The following is a 19,282-nucleotide window of genomic DNA, read 5'->3' as shown; positions in this document are numbered from 1 at the left end:
TAATAATTTTTTTTTGCGGGGCAATGAAGGTTAAATTACTTGCTCAGGGTCACACAGCTAGTAAGTGTCAAGTGTCTGAGGCCAAATTTGTACTCAGGTCCTCCTGAATCCAGGGCCAGTGCTTTATCCACTGTGCTACCTAGCTGCCCCCTAGAATAATAATAATTTAAAGAAGGAAAAAAGAACTAGTAATGACTGTGGTTTAATGCCAAAGAAGAGTAAAACTAATAAAAAACCCCACCCTTGTAATTATACTCACAATAATTTAATACACTTGCCTCATAGGCTTCCCAGGTCTACTTGCCCTATAAATTTCAAGCTGACGAACAAAGGTTAGTTCTGCATCATATAAGACAACATATCTCGGCTCCACTTCATGTAGTACCCTGGTCAGAGCATAGGGGTCGCCACAACCCAGAAGTGGATGTATGATAGTGAGGGGTTCTTTCATGATGCCATATGCAGCATCAGATGATAAATTCATACCAAACACTTCAGGTTCAGTTTCCTCAAGGCAGCTTTCTTGGCTGTTGCTTGTTTCTTTAGAATCAACTTCTTCAATTTCATCCTCAATCTTTGTTACCATTTGAGTTAAAGTCAATTCTTGCTTCTTTTTTGGAGGTCTTCGTTTTATGGAAGTCCTGACCTTGGCTTTTGAGACTTTGGATTCTTTGCTAGATTTCAGGTTTCCCTTAGAATTGTCTTCTTTTTTGAATTTCAACTTTACTTCTCCAGCTTTGTTATCCTTTCCAAAGGTTTTTGTATATAGTTTCAATAAGAAAGCCTTTGCTCCAACAGTGAGATAGTCTCTAAGCTGTGCACATGTTCGATCATCACTTGCGCAAATAAGTACTTGCCCTGAAGTCAAGAAAATTAAAAAACCCTTTATCTTGCTTTCAAAAAATAAGAAAGCCTACATTATGCCTCTTGAGTAAAGATACATAATTTAAAAATTATGTAATTCTTCTCAAAAGTTTGTCAAATCCTTTCATCAAAAATCTTCTGGCTAAAAGTCTAAATTGGATATTTTTAGTGTTTTGTGAAGTAATACTAATATTAAAATAAGGAAAAATTTTTCTTTATTAGTAAATTTTTAAAAAGAAAAACTTGCTTCCTATAATATTAGATAAGAGTGTTTTAATCACTTGCTACTTTAGTGAACAACAAAAAGAAAAAATATACATTAAACCACATTTAAAAGATTGGTGGTCTCATTTAAATTATTTTTATCTGCTATAAAGCAGTATTGGATAAAATTATAGCTATAATTTGTACTTTGTTAATTGCCTATAAACTTAAAGTTACTTTAAAATTTTTATTTTTCATTGAAATGACACATTTTTTAAAAAATTTATTTTTTGGAGAAAGAATGAATGAAAATGCATATATAAAGTACATACTATGTACCAAGCATGGTGCTCTGGGGATACAAAGAAAAACTCAAAACAGTCCCTGCTCTCAAGGAGTTCACATTCTAACTGTGTAAGGCAATGCATAAAGGATAGTCTGTATTCAGAAGAGATGGAAAGGTCCAGTGATTCTTAGGGTTTTGTGGTAGCACAGATGGCAAGGCCCAGGAGTCTGGATGATACAGCCACTGGGCAGATGGAAAAGCCCAGTGGGACACAATCATTAAGTGACATGGCTACTGTCACAGCTTTAGTCAGTGGCTAAACTAAGGAAGAAGTGGGTGTTTAATTCCCAGGCTGGGGCTTTATTCACTTGAATAAACTGATAATCCACAGGAACTGCCTCACATAATCCAAATACATTTAAGAAAACAAACAAATATTAGGACAGAAACTGCTTACAGATAGGATTTGTTGCTAGTCAAGTTAAGGCTAATCTGACAAAATTAATCTTCTACTATGTCTCTTCTGTGTAATAAACAAGGATAGGAATTTGGGAAAAAGGCTCTGGGAAGGAAACCAAAAGCCCTTCTAGAGAAGAATGTCTTTCTTTAGTATGCTGGGCTTTAAATCATAACAATTAAGATTTGAAGCGATATTATCTCATTGTTCAGTGGCCGTAGGAATGTAAAATTGTTTATTTTGATCTATAGGAATGACAAGGCTGAAGAGGTACATTACTTTCTTTAAAGAAACCATACCAAAAACATTTCAGAATTGAGAAACTGTTAAATACTAGACTAAATACTTTTAAAGACAACAAGATCTAGTGAGAAACTACATGATCGTGCTCATATATTACATTTACATGCACCACATTCCTATTGTATTTCTTTTGCCAAAAACTCTCCTTTAAGTCCAGTAATGTGAATTATTTGAGAAAGGAACTTGTCAAATGTGAACTTTAAAAGATTATGACCACCTTTCTACACAGACAACTGATAGTCTGTGAAGTAAGACTATTCCTATTAATCAGAGAGGCTTAAAAAAAGAATATAAAGATAGTAGCCACTAAAATAAGTTTGATTCTTTCTTGATTTTTTTTTTTTGGGAAAATGGGCTAGATCTTTTTTTTTTTTTGGTGGGGCAATGCGGGTTAAGTGACTTGCCCAGGGTCACACAGCTAGTAAGTGTCAAATGTCTGAGGCCGGATTTTAACTCAGGTACTCCTGACTCCAGGGCCAGTGCTCTATCCACTGTGCCACCTAGCTGCCCTTGGGCTAGATCTTTTTAAAGGAAGTTAAAAGTCCTGAAGCCCCTAAAAAAAAAAAAATCCCTTCAGGCAAAAACACAGGTGAAACATTAATTATAATAAGATAAATAAAGATCATTAAGTTATGACAGCAGAAAACAAATGGCTGCTAGGCAGGTTCTTTATGTCTTACATTTGGTGCTTTATTAACTTATTTTTCAGGAGAATAACTGGTAGTCACTTCTCTGTGGTTTCCCAAAATGGAACACTTAACTGCTTAATTTTCTTTTACTTCTTAATTCACTCTTACCTGGGCCACCAAGAGCTTCGCTGTTGTTATTTTCTATTTCAATTTCTTTCAATACTTCGGTTAGAGCTTCCCATTTAGGATTGCTTTCTAGGATCAGTTCTCTTTTCGTTTCTGCAAAATAATAAATGATAAGTTTCACTTCATGTGGAATTTCCATTTTCCATAGTAAACAAACTTCCCTTCATCCTGGAGTTCTTTCTCTCACATTCTATCCATCTACTTGTCTGGCTTCCCCTAGATGACGTTGCATCCCTGGCCATCCTCTCCAGCACTGGATATACCTTCACTCCAACCTACTGGTCCTGGAGTAAGATTGGAATATTCCTAGCTCCTGAATGCCACTTCCAGGTACTCATTTGCTGTTATCACTTAGCAACCTTATTTTCTTTGAAGTTCACAGTATCGAAATTTTCTACACTATTTGAATCATGGTGGCTGTTTTATACTGGCTCCCAGATCATGCTCCCTTCCTTTTTAAGGAGTTTCACGCCTAGTTTATTATAGTCTTCTCCTCCTCAACTCTTGCCCTTAGGGATTTCAACATCCATAAAGATATTCCCTCAACCCCAATTCCTCAATCACCTTGAATACTAGGATCTTCTCCACTTCAATTAGCAGGGATGGTCACAATGGTCTCACCATTACCTACAAGTGTTCCATTGGTTTAGTCAAAACCTGTAATATTCCTTTATCTAACCTTCTATTATTCCATCCCGTCAGCATCCCAAATACATTCTTTCTCCCTATTTTGATTTATAATCCTTCTACACCTCAGAATAGCCTCTGACAACTGAAGCCCAACTCCTGGCCTTCTTGTGGTGGAACTGTTTCCACTAACAGGAGAAGGGGCGAAGGCAAGTCACTGGCACCTTAAAACCAGTCGCTTTGGGCAGGTGGGGCTTGTTAGCCTTGGCAGGCAACCTGCCTAGGGGAAGGAAACCCTGAGGAAAAATCAGGAGTCAGAATCCCTTAGGCAGTTGGATGTTGGACATCACATCCCTCTGGCCACTCCTGAGGTGGCACTGGTGCCAAACTGTATTGGCTCTGCCTCTCCTTTGGATCCACCAATGTTGCAGAGAGGGAAAACCTGCTGCTGCATGGGCAACATCTTGTTTTCCAATTGATCCACCCAGGCCAGCGCCCTGGAGAGGACACTCCAGCTATTCCTCATGGGGTACAACACGGGATGCAGCAGTTACTGGTTATAAGTCACTCAGGAGCTGTGGCTCCCGTATCGGGCTGCACAGCCACACTGTGGCCTGTGGCTCTTCAAGGCGCTGATCCATGGTCTTCCGTGACTGATGGAGGCCTACACACCTCAGAATTTTTCAGGCCATTTTCCCCATGTCTTCACTTCTGTTTCCTCTCTCATTCATTCCACAACAATTCACAGTTTGGCTTCCAATTCATTACTTAGTTGAAATTGCTCTCTCCAAATTTACCAATGATCTTTTAAATGCCAAATCTGATAGTTCTTCCTCAGTCCTCATAAATCCTACTTGACCTCTACTGCATTTGACGCTGTTGACTACTTTCTCCTCCTGGATACCTTCTCTCTTCTGGGTTTTCATGACTCTTCTTTCCTGGATCTCTGATCAATCCTCAGACAAGGCTCTTTGCTCTTTACACTCTTTTTCTTATTGACCTCAGTTCCCACAGATTTAATTATTATTTCTACAAAAATAATTACTATAGGTAAACATATGTGTATATGTTTATGTACGTACACACATACAAATATATCTATATCTATCTATCTATCTATGTATACATACACACACACATAAATGTGCACACAGACACATATCCAGCTCTATGTTTACTCCTGAGCTTTGGTCCTGCATTACCAACTTCCTACCGGACATTTCACACTGGAGGTGCTAGAGACATCTCAAACTCATTTGTCTAAACCAGAACTCATTATCCTTTCTTCAAAGTCAATGCTCTTTCAAACCTCCCTATTTCTATCAAAGACACTTTCATTTATCTAGTCTCTCAGGTTTGTAACTGTCTTCCTTTTTCATTATCCCACATATCTAACAAGTTGCCAAATCTTGCTGTTTTTACCTTTACAACATCTCTTGCATCTCATCCCTTCTCAATACTGACACGGACATCACCTTTGTTCAGGTCCTCATCAACCTCATCACTAGGTTACTTCAACAGACTCCAAATTGGTCTCCCTGACTCAAGTGTCTTCAACTCCATTCTATTTTCCACACAGCCAATAATAAAATGATTTCCCTCAAACATAAATTTCACCATGTCACTAGCCTTACTCAATATTAATTCCAGTGGTTCTCTATTGCCTCTAGAAAAAATATAAATTCTTCTGATTAGTCTTTAATGCCCTTCACAAATTGACCTCAACTTACCTTTTTGGAATCATTGTACATTAGCCCTTCTTGTATGCTGTAAACTAGACAAATCAGCCTTATCTCTGTCAGTCAATTAGTATTTATTAAGTGCCTATTATGTATTGGGACCATAAAGAAAAATAAAAGACAGTCCTTTCTCTCAAGGAGCTCACAATCTAATGGGGAAGACAACAGGAAAAATAATTATGTACAAATTAGCTATCTACAGCTTAAATTGGAGGTAATGAATAGAATTTTTAAAGGGGATCCAGGAAAGACTTATTGTAGAAAATGGGATTTAGCTGGGCCTTGAAGGAAGCCATGAAAGCCAAGAGGTAGAGATGAGGAGGGAGAGTATTCCAGGCATGGAGAACAATCAGTGAAAATTCCCAGAGTTTGGAGATGGAATGTCTTATGTGAAAATCAACAAGGAGACCAGTGTCACCAGATTGTTGGAAACGTGGTGGTGGAGGGAGAGAAGCAGGGAACAAGATATAAGAAGACTGGAAAGGCAGGAGGGGGCCAGTTTGTGAAGGCTTTGAATGCTAAACAGAGAATTTTATATTTGATCTTGGAGGTGACAGGGAGCTACTGAAATTTGCTAAATGGGGAATGGGAGGGTGACATTATCAGATTTGCAATTTAGGAAGATCAATTTGACAGCTGAGTGGAAGCCAGACTTGAACAGGGAAAGACTTGAGGCAGGCTACTGCAATACTCCAGGTGTGAGGAGATAAGGGCTTGCACTGGTATGGTGGCGGTATCACAGAGAGGGGTTTATTTTAAATGATCTTACTAAGGTAAAATTGATAGGCACTGGCAACAAATTAGATATTGGGTATGATAGGGAATGAGTTGTTGAAGATGACATATAGGTTGTTTTTTTTTTTTTTTAGTGAGGCAATTGGGGTTAAGTGACTTGCCCAGGGTCACATAGCTAGTAAGTGTTAAGAGTCTGAGGCCGGATTTGAACTCAGGTCCTTCTGACTCCAGGGCTGGTGCTCTATCCACTGCGTCACCTAGCTGCCCCTGACATATAGGTTTTAAGTTTGAATGACTGAGAAGATGGTGGTACCCTTGAGAGTAATGGGAACATTAAAAAAGGGAAAGTTTTAGGAAGGGGAGGGGGGAGAGATACTGTGTCTAGTTTTTGGACTTGCTGAGTTTAAGATGTCTATGGGAAATGCAGTTTGAGATTGTTTGAGATGTCTAACAGGCAATAGGAAATTCAAGTTTGGAGATTAGGAAAGTGATTAGGGTTAAAGAAGTAGATCTGAGAATCATCAGTATAGAATTATCAATCTAGAAATTATCAGTGAACCCATGAACTGACGAAATAACCAAGTAAGATAATACAGAAGGAAGGGGGCAGCTAGGTGGCGCAGTGGATAGAGTACTGGCCCTGGAGTCAGGAGTACCTGAGTTCAAATCTGGCCTCAGATACTTAACACTTACTAGCCGTGTGACCCTGGGCAAGTCACTTAACCCCACTTGCCTCACTAAAAACAAACAAACAAAAAACAACAACAACAAAAAGATAATACAGAAGGAGAAAAGATCCTAGGACAGAGCCCTGGGAGATACCCAGGGCTAGTGGGTGTGACCTGGATGAAGAATAACCAAAGGTGACGGACTGGTGGTCACACAGGTAGTAGAACCAGGATAGAGAAGTGTTACAGAAACCTAGAGAAAAATGGTTATAGAGGTAAGAGGGTGATCAACAGTGTCAGAGGCTGCAGTCTGGGTTAAATAATGAAGTTGGAAGCCAGACTGTAGAGAGTTAAGAAGAGAGTGAGAGGAAGGAAGTGGAGGCATCTATTGTAGATGGCCTTCTCAAGGAGTATAGCCACAAAGAGGTGGGGATGACAGTTAGTGGGGATGGATGGATGGATGAATGGAAGATTTTTTTGAGAATGGGGGTGACACAGGCATATTTGTAGGCAGTAGGGAAATAGCTAGTAGTGAAGAACAGATTGAAGGTGAGAGCATAAAAATGATAAAGGGGCAATCTGTTGGAGAAAATGGGATGGAATGGGATCACTTGTGCATGAAGATTTTGCCTTGGTAATGAGAAGGGCCACCTTTTTATGTGAGACAGCTGAAGAAGTGCATAGTGGCAGAAGGCATTTGGATGGTGTAAGATGAGGAGGCTGGAAGAAGAGCTTTTAGCAAAAGCCTTGTTTTTCAGTAAAATCTGAGGCAAAATTCTCAGTGTGAGTGGGTTAGGGGAGGGTGAAACATGGAGGTTTTGAGGACATACCGTATTCTCCCATCACTATGCCTTTGCACTGGTAGTCCCCTATACCTGGAATGTACACCCTTCTCATCTGTGCCTCATAAAAATAACTTCATTATCCAGCTCAAGCACTCTTTTCTACAAGAAGTTTTTTCTGATCCTCCCAACTGCTAGTGCCAAACTATCTGGTTTTTATTTGTATTTATCTTCCATATAATTATATATGTACTTGTCTCCCCTATTAGAATATATGCTAGAGTAGAGATGGTTTCAATTTTGTATTGGTAACCCACAAATGATTAGCACAATGATCCACACATCTATGCTTTAATCTGTGCTTTATATCCATGCTATGATTTCTTGATTAACTGGTTAGAAGCCTACTGAAATGGTTCAGGAATATGGTAACAAGGATCTGAACCATTATAGTGTCAGTGGAAACATATACGAGAAGATGGATGTGATAAGTTAAGGAGATGGAATTGAAAGAAATGTGATAACTGAATGGATAAGAGGTGAAAGGAAAAGTCAGAGGACACCAATGTTTTGAACAAAAGAGACTTGAATATTGACAAGCAGAAATAATGCAATCACAGAGAGAAACAGGTTTGGGGAAAGAAAGTATTTAAAATAACATGGAGAGCATAAATACCATTTTACAACCCCACTATTTGTGGATTCAACTATCTCCTTTTTAATAATGCTGAAATTTACTCCTTAAAGGTACAATCATGCTAGAAGAAAATATATTTTGGATAAATATTTATAGAGGTTTTATAACTCTGATAAAAATTTAATTAAGTTTATTGTATATAACTTGCATTTAATAATCAGGAGTTGGAGGTTATTATGCTATGAGGCATCATACCTGCTTATAAGGTATATAGTTCTATCTATCTAGAAAACACAAATTCTTTAATTACTATTTTTGCCATACCAAAGATACAGGACAGGATAAAATTTTGTACCCTTTGGGTTTTACAGGGTGTTGAGTTTTGCTCTTCTCGCACACATGCTTGTCATGTATTATTTTATAACTTTTTGTATACATGTCTTATCTTCATAGTTTTCAAGTTCTATCAGGAGAGGGAATATATTTTATATAAACTTGGGTAGCACTGTGCTTTGCATAGATTAGGTGCTTAATTAATGATTGCTACATTCAACTAGTAACATGTAGAAGATAAAGTGAAGCAAGTAGGTAGTATAGTGGACAGAGTGCTGGGTTCTGGGGCAGCTAGGTGGCACAGTAGATGGAGCACCAGTCCTGGAGTCAGAAGGACCTGAGTTCAAATCCGACATCAGACACTTGACACTAGCTGTGTGACCTTGGGCAAGTCACTTAACCCTCATTGCCCAATCCAAAAAAAAAAAATTAAAAAAAATTTAAGAATATCTGGGTTCAAATCCTGCCTCAAGAGACTACTAGGTGTGTAACACTGGGCAAGTCATTCAACCCCTCTCAGCCTCAGTTTCCTTCCCTATAAAATGAAGGAGTTGGATTGGCTGGTTTCTAAGATCCCTTGCTTTTAAGCTTTAAATTTGTGATCCTATAATCTTTCCTTGTATTTTTAAAGTTCTGTTGATAATTTTGCTTTTTACAGTCATTGATGTGCCCCCCATTGAACCTTTCTTTGCAACAAAGACAACAAAAAAACCCCACAATTGGGCAAATCAACAGATTACCAAAATTACCCAAACTGTCAATGTATTATTATGTAATATTTTTTCTTTCTTTCTTTCTTTCTTTCTTTCTTTCTTTCTTTCTTTCTTTCTTTCTTTCTTTCTTTCTTTCTTTCCTTTTTATTTATTTATTTTTTTTACAAGTACTTAAGGAACACCACAGTTCTGTAAATTAAGCAGGGGGCAGTACTGTACTTATTTCATACCCTGGAAAACTGGTGACTAATCTCAGATGTCTGAAAAGAAGTTGTGAAAATAAAATATCTCTTGAGTTCCTTTAAAATACTCATGCTCTGAGACTCTTAAGAATTGAAAGAGAATTTTAGAGGTCCTGACATACTAACTTCACATAAGGCAGCCATGACAAAAGTGTTAAAATTCGTGAGGCCCTGGATAAACACAAGTTGTTCAGATCAAGTGCAACATTGCTGTGCTCCCTAACTCACAGGTCTTTGTGAAGGAAGTACTTTGGAAATCCTGAAGTAATAAAATGGGCATCAAGGTAGTCTAGGGATAAAGTACTGGTCTGGGAGTCAGGACTTGAGTTGGAATCCTGCTTCAGACATTTATTAGTCGTGTGATCCTGAACAAGTCACTTGACCTCTCTCAGGTTAATCTGTAAAATGGGGATAATAACAGCATCTACCTCACAGAGTTGTTGTGAGGATCAAATGAAATTATATAAATATATGTAGTGTTTTACAAACTTACACTATTGTCATTATTTTTATTGTTATTGTTAACATGAATGAGATGCATCTGAAACAAAATACCTGAGAAAAAAATTCACATTAATGATTTAAGTTGTTTTTAGCAAACAACAAATGTAAATAAAGCCCAATTTTGATTTCAACAGAGGTCACTTTGTTTTAGATGTCATTTTTAGAAGCATATACAATACCATGGCCTTCTTCTATGTCTGTTTTTTCAGTCATTTTGCACTTTTTATTCATTTTGGTATCTGGAATGTGATAAACTCTTGCTCGAGCATTTACAAACATTGATGTACTAGAGTCGAGAAACAGCCACCCTAAAAGAAGAAGAAAGATTTACATTTTAGGTTTATATCTTACACTTATGAGACATTTACAAAGTCTTCCATGATTTGCCTACCATAATCTTCTTTAGTTTTGTGATATGCAGTTAACCCCCAGTTTTAAATATATACATATAAAGAGTTGCCATTCTACTCTCCTTGATGCTGAAGTCACAACTGCCATCAGTCTTTTTTTTTGGTGAGGTAATTGGGGTTAAGTGACTTGCCCAGGGTCATACTGCTAGTAAGTGTCAAGTGTCTGAGGCCAGATTTGAACTCAGGTCCTCCTGACTCGAGGGCCGGTGCTTTATGCACAGTACCACCTAGCTGCCCCTCTGTCATCAGTCTTAAACACTGGATCAGTCCTTTTTGCTCCAGGCCCCCAGTGGTTTTGCTGGTTCTGCTTCTTTCTATGCTCAGAACCTCATTGCAAGGGCCTCCCCTCCCCCGTACCAGAGCACCACTGCAATAGGCTCATGACCTACCTCTGCATCTTCCTTCCTTTCATCCTTGCCTCCTAGTTAGTGGAGCTGCCACAGCAGAAGCCAGAGAAAGGGGAGACATATTCCTAGTGTCCTTGGTTTGAATTTGTAATGTTTTCCCATTAAAAAAAATAATGCTATAAATGATGCTTAGGAACAAATGAGATACTATAGGTTTATGTGTATATATATATGTATATATATATATATATATATATACACATATATATATATATGTGTGTGTGTGTGTGTGTGTGTGTATATATATATGTAGCTTAACTACATATATACATGCACACATGTACATCTTAACCACATATTATACACCTTAACTACAAAGCTGCCACAAATACTGTCATAGAAGTATTATTAGGTTCTACAACATTATTATTATGGCAAAGCTACTTTATCAGTTAAATAGACAGTTGGGGGCTGGTACGAGAACTGAACTAGCATTTATAAATATTATTCCTATTCAAAAATTCATTGTGCTAAAACCCAAAAAGCTTACTTATTAAAAAAAGAATTTTGGGAACAAAACCATTTTGTAAGTTGGGGACTGATTGTACTATACTCACATAGACTTTTCTGGGAATAGAATGTTAGATTCTGATGTGAATATTTAGTATTGCACAGAACAGAAGTTAAGTAGGAAGGAACATTAGCCATCAACAAAACCTACATCCTTATGCTGTGAATCTAATTTGAGGTCTTAGGACAGTATGTGGGTTCAGTATAACATTCCCCCCTTTTCCCCTTCATTCTTGGAATAGGCAAAAGCTCAAATTTTATGTTCTATTCTCAAAACAATTTAAAGAAATATATTCGTAATTTTAATTTCCCACCTGAATTCTGGCCAAAGGCTTTCTCAGTTGCCCTCAAAGATTCCAGAAGATTAAGAAATGTGACACAGTCATACTGAGAAAGATACTGTAGCAAAGTCCGTAGTATCTTCAAATCCTGTACCAAAGATTTAGTCTTTGCTCCAAGCTGGTGCCATAGAGGATCTAAATAGTGACGAATTGTCTAAAAATAAAAATAAAAATTTGCATTGGTGCTAAAGTATGTTCAACATAGCTTTTAAAAAACACTACTGCCAAGGAAGTACAAATGCTTTTTAATTTATGTTTCTATGAAAACATTTTTTTTTAAGTTTCAAAAGTAATATATGGGGGCAGCTAGGTGGCGCAGTAGATAAAGCACCAGCCCTGGATTCAGAAGAAACTGAGTTCAAATCCAGCCTCAGACACTTGACACTTACTAGCTGTGTGACCCTGGGCAAGTCACTTAACCCTCATTGCCCTGCGCAAAAAAACCCCACAAACAAAAAACAAAAAAAGTAATAATACGTGGCATCATTGACTATGGTTATTTATCTCATGGTCAAAATTACTGATTCTATAGAGAGTATATTCTTATACATACTAATGAAGGGGAGGAGAGGCATTAAATAATCTAAGATTCATCATTTAGAATATAATAGGCAAGTTAATCAAGACATATACACTTATGATGCTTATACACTGAGAACCCTGGCATGGACCTTCCATTGGCCATCCTACTGAAGATTTGGGACCTGGCTAGGCAATGAAAAATAGAAAACTAAAGATAGGCCAAAAGGTAGATGATTCATTTGAGCATAATGGTAATTGTGGTATATACTGTACTTCTAGTTTAAATTATATTTTTATATTTCGTTTATATAAAATATTATACATTTTATATACTTTTTACATAAAATTATATATTATATGTAATATGAGGTGACCTGTATTTTGGGAAAGTGTTAACTTAAAAACAAGCAATTTGGAAGAATAAATTTCTATAAACTCTAAAGAGCTACTTTCTTTTAAAATGATATCCTTTAGGAAGATAGGATCCTAGATTCAGAGCTGGAAGTAACCCTAGAGGAGATATAATACAAATCCTTGATTTTATAGATGTGGATACTGAGGGCAGGGCCATGGACTCCAGGGCCTTTATTTAAAGAGAGAACAGACTTTGTAGTTGTTTTTCTCCATTTCTACAGCTACATTGCTTCTGCATTTCTTTGGAATCTCCATCATATCTTCCTTCCCCAGGAAACTCAACACTGGGAAACCTCATTATGCTTCAAACTTTAATCCACCTAGTCCTCACATCTCTTCAGGAGGCTCTAGGGATTCTATCTAATGGGGGTATAATCTTCCTTCCCCACCACTTATACTGCTTTGGGATTTCTTTGGAACTCTCCATCATGCCTCTGAGTCAAGAACCTTCTTTCCCCTGCCTCATTCTCCCACCCTGCTTTTCAACTTCCTTTTGTGTGTGGTCTCACCCCCATTACATTGTCAGTTCCTTGAGGGCAGGGTCTATCTTGGTTTTTATTTGTATTTGTATCCCCAGTGCTTAGCCTAGTGATTGGCACACAGTAAGTGCTTAATCTTTACTGACTGACTTAGGGTCTGAATACTGAGGGTGTGAAGGTTTAAATTTGACCAAGGTTAATATAGGCAGTAAGTGGCAAAGCCACTATTAAAACACAGATCCTCTAATGACAAATCTAGTGCATTTTCTACCACAAGACCCTAAAAAAATAAAGCATAGCTCACTTTTTCCTGGTGGCTTTAAAGTGAGGAAGAAGAAATACTATAGGTTTCTAGGTGGAGCAGAGGTGGCCTTTTCTCCTCACCTGACCTCCATGTAGCTACGAACACAAGGCACCTGTTATTTAGCATATGCATATTGGACTTTGTGAATTTGAAAAGGCTGGAAGAGCCATCCATGGTCCTCTTAACAATGGGAATTGGTAGCAACAGTAGCTGAGACTAGTGAGGAGCCTGTGCTGAGGACTAGCCTGCTAGACCCACTCCAGCAGTGAACTCACATGGCAGTCAAGACATAACATCCTATAATCAAGGAAGTGACCTTGGCTATGCCACAAAAAAATAAACTTGGTGGGGAGGAATGTTTTTTAGCAGCTCCTTTAAGTTTGATTTCACTCTTTGTAGGGAGAGTATTCTCTTGGTTTAGTCAATAAACATAAAGTGCCTACTATGTGCCAAGCACTGTGGAACTCAACAAACTGTGGCATATGAATGTAATATAATTTTGTGCTGTTAAGAAACAATGCATATGAAGAAACATAGGAAGATTAGCATGAAGTGATATAGTGAAGACAGCAGAACCAGGAGAATATAATGATTTAATGTAAATTTCTTTTAATTGCTAAAAGATAGGTAAACTCAGATAAAATGCTATGACCAATCTTGGTTCCAGAGGAAAGATGATACACATTTCTCTTGCTGGAGAAATGAGGGAACAGAGATATAGATCAACACATATACTCTCAGAACTAACTACTATGTTGGTTTTTATTATCATTATTTTTTTGCCAAATGGAAAGGTTTAAGAGAAGTCATCCTGGGGGGCAGCTAGGTGGCACAGTGGATAGCGCACCGGCCCTGGATTCAGGAGAACCTGAGTTCAAATCCAGCCTCAGAAGCTTGACACTTACTAGCTGTGTGACCCTGGACAAGTCACTTAACTCTTATTGCCCCCCCCCCCAAAATAAAAAAAAAAAAGAAAAGTTATCCTGGGAAATAAATGACTGATACTAAAAAAAAAAAAAGGCAGCAATAAAACTCAATAGAAAAAAATCTTTGTCCAACAAACCTCTTTTCAAGAGCATTCCTTTCTTTAAAAAAATGTTTTAGGGATGCCTTTTGTCAGTCAGTCAACAAGCATTTGCTATGTGCCAGGCATTGTGCTAAGTGCTGGGGATACAAAGAAAGGCAAAAATAGTCCTGATTTTAAGGAGCTAGAATTTTAATGGGGGGAGGTGGGGAAGGGATATATAAATAACTAGGTGTATACAAGATATATATGGAATAGATGAAATGTAACATCAGAGAAGGCTTTAGCAGCTAAAGGGGACTGGGAATAACCTCTTACAGTGTTATTTAAGCTGAGTCATATAAGAAGCCATGGAAACAAAGAGGTAGAGGTAAGGAGGGAGAACAGTCTAGGAAAGGAAATAACCTTAATTCTGATTCTGAATGACTAGGAAGATAATGTTGTCCTTGACAGTAGGGAAACTGGAAAGAGGAGAGGGTTTTAGTAAGAAAGGTAATGAGTTTTGCTTTGGACATGCTGAATTGGAGATATCTACGGAATACCTAGTTAGAGATGTGCAAAAAGTGATACAGGAGTGGAGCTCAAGAAGGAAACTAGGGCTGGATATATAGCTCTGACTATATATTATATGCATAGCTGCACCCATAAGAGCTGATCACCAACTGAGTTACTAAAGGGAAAAAGGCCAATGACAGAACCTTGGAGGGATAGCCACAGTTACTAAGCATGTAAATATCAAGGAAAGAAGACTGAGAAGGAGCTGTCAGGTAGGCAGAGAACCAACAGAGAAGAGTGTGTTATAAAACTAAAGAGGATGGAGTAGGTGGTGATCACTGGCATCAAAGGCTGAAGAAAGATAAAAAAGAATGGGATTGAGAAAAGGCTATTAAATAGATTTGGAAATTTTTGGAGAGAGGAATTTCAATTAAATGATGAGGTCAGAAACCAGCCTGCAGAGGGTTCAGAATAGAGTGAGATAGAAAGAAGTAGAGGCATTTAACATAGATGCCTTTCTCAAGGAGTTTAGGGATGGTTGGGTCAAGTGGGGGTTTTTAAGGATGAGGGAGACATGGATGTATTTGAAGGCAGCAGGGAATGGGTCAGTGGATAATAAGGGGAGGGAGGAGAAAATTATAGAGTGGAGATGATTGTGAAGATAAATTGCTGGAGAAGATGAGAAGATGGGGTAAAAGGTACATGTATAGGACAATGCAAAAGGCTACCTCTTCAGTCATTTCCTATTCTACCACTAGACTGAATCCTTCTTTTTAATAAAGAAAAACGATTACACAGGGGCAGCTAGGTGGCACAGTGGATAGAGCACTGGCCCTGGATTCAGGAGGACCTGAGTTCAAATCCAGCCTCAGACACCTGACACGTACTAGCTGTGTGACCCTGGGCAAGTCACTTGGCCCGAATTGCCTCACCAAAAAAAAAAAAAAAAAGAAAGAAAAACAATAACATAAACCATCTAATACATTGTGTTTGACAATGTATACAATAATCTGTCCCAATAATCCCCTACCTCTCTCCCATGAGGACAAAGCATGTTAAATTATCTCTTTTCTAGGACCTTCACTTTTTTTTTCAATTACTCAAATTTAATTCACTTGCAGTGATCTTTTCATTTACATTGTTGTAGCCATTTTGTACTTCTTTTGGTTCGGATTATGTTGCCTGGCATCAATTCATAGAAATCTTCCCATGTTTCTCTGAATTTCTCATATTTCTCATTTCTTTTTTTTTTCAGCCATTCCGCAAACTGATGGGCAACCAATTTGTTTCTAGTTCTTTGCCAGCACAAGATGTGCTGCTATGAATTTTTTATATATGATGGACTACTGTTTCCCTTTTTTACCATCTTTAAGTATATATGCCTAATACTGGGATTTTTAGGTCACAGTTTACTTTTCTTCCACAATTCTAAATTGAAACCCAGAATTATTGTACTATTTTACAGTGCCAATAGTGCACTGTGTCCATTTTTCCACAGATTCTCCAATACTGAATGTTTCTTTTTTCATTTTTGCTAATTTGCACGGAATGAGGTTAAACTTTATAACTGTTTTAATTTTTATTTTGTAAATGTGCATTTCAAAGCTTTTTTTCAAAAAAGACTCAGGACTTCTCTGCCATGTCCCAGAAACCTCCTCATTCTTGAAACTCACTCGAGTCTTGGAATTCACATCTTGGAAGTACTGTCAACCCTCATGGTCTTTTCCTCTGATTAGATGGCTCTTCCCAGAAACTGTTTAAGGAGGGTGATGGCCAGGCCAGTCATGTCTTCATGTCTCATCATGCTGCATTCCAGTTTTTTGTTGTTTTTACCACGCCCCTTCATCTCTTCAGTCCCCCACCCCAGCCCATTTCAGCTTTCTTTTATATGCTATCTTTTCTCAGTAGAATGTAAGCTTCTTAAGAGTTGGAACTGTTTTTTTGCTTGTATTTCTATTCCCAGTGCTTAGCACAGTACTTGGCATATAGTAAGAACCTGAGAAATGTTTGCTGACTGACAGGTACCCGATCTCATTCTATTCTCCCAGCACCCCTACCCCCCCTCCCTCCGCTGACCCCCCTGCAATGAGGGTTAAGTGACTGGGCCAGGATCACACAGCTAGTAAGTATCAAGTATCTGAGGCTGGATTTGAACTCAGGTACTCCTGAATCCAGGGCCAGTGCTCTATCCACTGCCACCTACCTGCCCCGATCTCATTCTATTCTAATTTTTTAAAGTAGTGATGAAGGGGGCCAGAAGGGTTTACAGATAACCTAAGACCTGAGTTCTTATCAACAGTAGCTACAAGAGTTAACAAATAAACTAAGGCTTCAGTTCTTAACAACAGTTACCAGAAGGTTCAAGTTCTTATCAACAAACACTACCAACAGAAGTTTAAGGAAACAGTAGCCCCGATTGATAATCCTAGATGACAGGAAATAGAAAGGATACCTAGAAACCAGATCTTAAAGAGATATCCTAAACAGAGAGACTCTTGGGGTCTGACAACTTTAAACATGTTTTATAAACATGAGCAGAAGGACCAAATGTGTCCTTAGGTTCACCTTATGACATTTAACCCTCAAAAATACACCCCTAGGGAAAAAGGTACCCATACCTTGGGGGATGTCTTAGCATCCCAAGAATTTCAAAATAGGATATGACCCTCCCACAAGGAGGAGACTAAGATAATGAGGAAATAACCTACATTTTTCACTATTTCTCACTGTGAAATATTCTAGTGGTTTTTTTTGTTGTTGTAAACAATGCTAAATACATGCTTTTAGTTAATAATATAAAAGAATAGCCTATCCATTACTATGTTTTAGGGTTTTTAACATAAATTACTAATGTATTTCATCAAATTCTTTTCGTGTATCTACTGAAATAATCAGGTGCTTTTTGTTACCTTTGTTGTTTATATGGTTAGCTCTGCTAATTATTTTTCTAAAAATGAACCATCCCTGCATTCTTGCTATAATTTAGTAATAGGGAGTTAGTTTCAAAATAAAGTTCTGTAATCTCCTTGAAAGATTTTATTTAAAATTTTTTGCATAAAAATCCATTAGTGAGTTCAATATATAGATTTCTTTTATGATTTGTCTCTCCCTTATTTGTCTCCTTTGTTTCTTATCAAAGAATTTGGTACAATGACCTCTATCTCTATTTTTGAGAATAATTTTATAGCATAGATATTAATTGTTCTTTAGATAATAGAATTAACTTGTGTATACATATTTGGCCTAGAATTTGTTTTTATGGTATTTCATTTATGGCTCCCCCAATTTCTTATTCTTATATTAGATTAAGATCTCTGTGTTTTCTTTGGGCATTCTGACCTTACCTTTACAAATATTAATTTCCTTAGACTTCTAAGTTCTGTTTGCATATAGCTAATTGTGCTTCTTATACTTTTAAATTTCATCTTTGTGAAATCACCTTGTCTTTTATTCTGATGATTTTTCTTTTTTCTTTTTCTTGATTAGGTGGGCTAGTGGTTTATTAACTCTGCTAATCCTAAAAAACAACAGTTTAGCTTGGAGTCAAGATGGTAGATTAGGGGCAGCAACTCAGCTGAACTCTCTCAACATTTCCCTCTAAACAAATTTAAAATAACACCTCAAGTCAAACTTTTGAGTACAAAGCCAACAAAAGGTCAGGGTGAAACATTTTTCTGGCCTAAGAAAACTTAGGTTGGCAAGAAAAGTCTGTGACACTGGAATGGAGCTCTGTTTGGAGCCCACATATGCAGTAGCAGCCATAGCAGGTTCTGGAATACTCAGGCCAGAGATAGTAAGGGGCTCGCTCAATGGTCAGACAACTGGCCAGAAAGAGATAACAGAGGTTCCTTTGCTGGGATTGGGTTTAGCTGGTGTTGATTTGCAACTGTTTTGGAGGCAGGGAAGACCATAAACTTGATTTGCAACTCTATTGCCCATATGCAGTTTTGGGTTGCAGTTCCAAGGCAGAGAGAAGCACTGGTTATCAGGGAGCAGGGTACTTGGTCGCTGTTCCAAGGCAAAGAGAGTGCTAGCAACTTGTGCCTGTATGGGACCAAGGGCTTTTCCTTGGTAAAGACCAGAGTACAGACCAGGAGAGCAGTGACCATATCTCTCCCTGGACCAGACCACCTTGGAAGCACCAAAAACTAGCTCTGGACCCACAGAAGAGCAGCATGAAAAAATCTGAAGCTTGGGACAGTGCCTCCCCACCCCTAGATGAGCAGAGCCCAACATAAACATATAGGCTGCAAAAATGAACAAGCAACAACAAAAGAATTTGAACATAAAACACTGTTTTGGAGGCAGGGAAGACCATAAACTTAGAAGATAACAATGTGAAACGAACCATAAACAAAGCCTCAAATAAAAATGCTAATTGTACCCAAGTCCAATAAGAAAATAACATCTTGAAAATCAGAATTAGACTAATAGTAAAAGAGGCACAAAAATCCACTAAAGAAAATG

The 19,282-nt window shown here is 37.9% G+C and overlaps 1 protein-coding gene across 1 annotated transcript in view; it reads right to left on the bottom strand.

Annotated features, from left to right (window-relative positions):
* Positions 1 to 19,282, bottom strand: part of ERCC4 (ERCC excision repair 4, endonuclease catalytic subunit) — a 50,440-nt gene that overhangs the window by 13,338 nt on the left and 17,820 nt on the right. The window contains exons 5-8 of the mRNA XM_043977427.1: positions 11,551 to 11,731; positions 10,089 to 10,217; positions 2,912 to 3,022; positions 279 to 858 (exon numbers count right to left, since the gene is read on the bottom strand). Of these exons, the coding sequence (XP_043833362.1) occupies positions 279 to 858; positions 2,912 to 3,022; positions 10,089 to 10,217; positions 11,551 to 11,731 (1,001 nt within the window). The remainder of the gene's footprint in view (positions 1 to 278; positions 859 to 2,911; positions 3,023 to 10,088; positions 10,218 to 11,550; positions 11,732 to 19,282) is intronic.

Source organism: Dromiciops gliroides, chromosome 1, assembly GCF_019393635.1.
Source record: "Dromiciops gliroides isolate mDroGli1 chromosome 1, mDroGli1.pri, whole genome shotgun sequence".
In the NCBI taxonomy this organism is placed as follows: Eukaryota; Metazoa; Chordata; class Mammalia; order Microbiotheria; family Microbiotheriidae; genus Dromiciops; species Dromiciops gliroides.
Note: the sequence above shows the minus strand (reverse complement) of the source record. Positions and strands in the feature narration are given on the sequence as shown.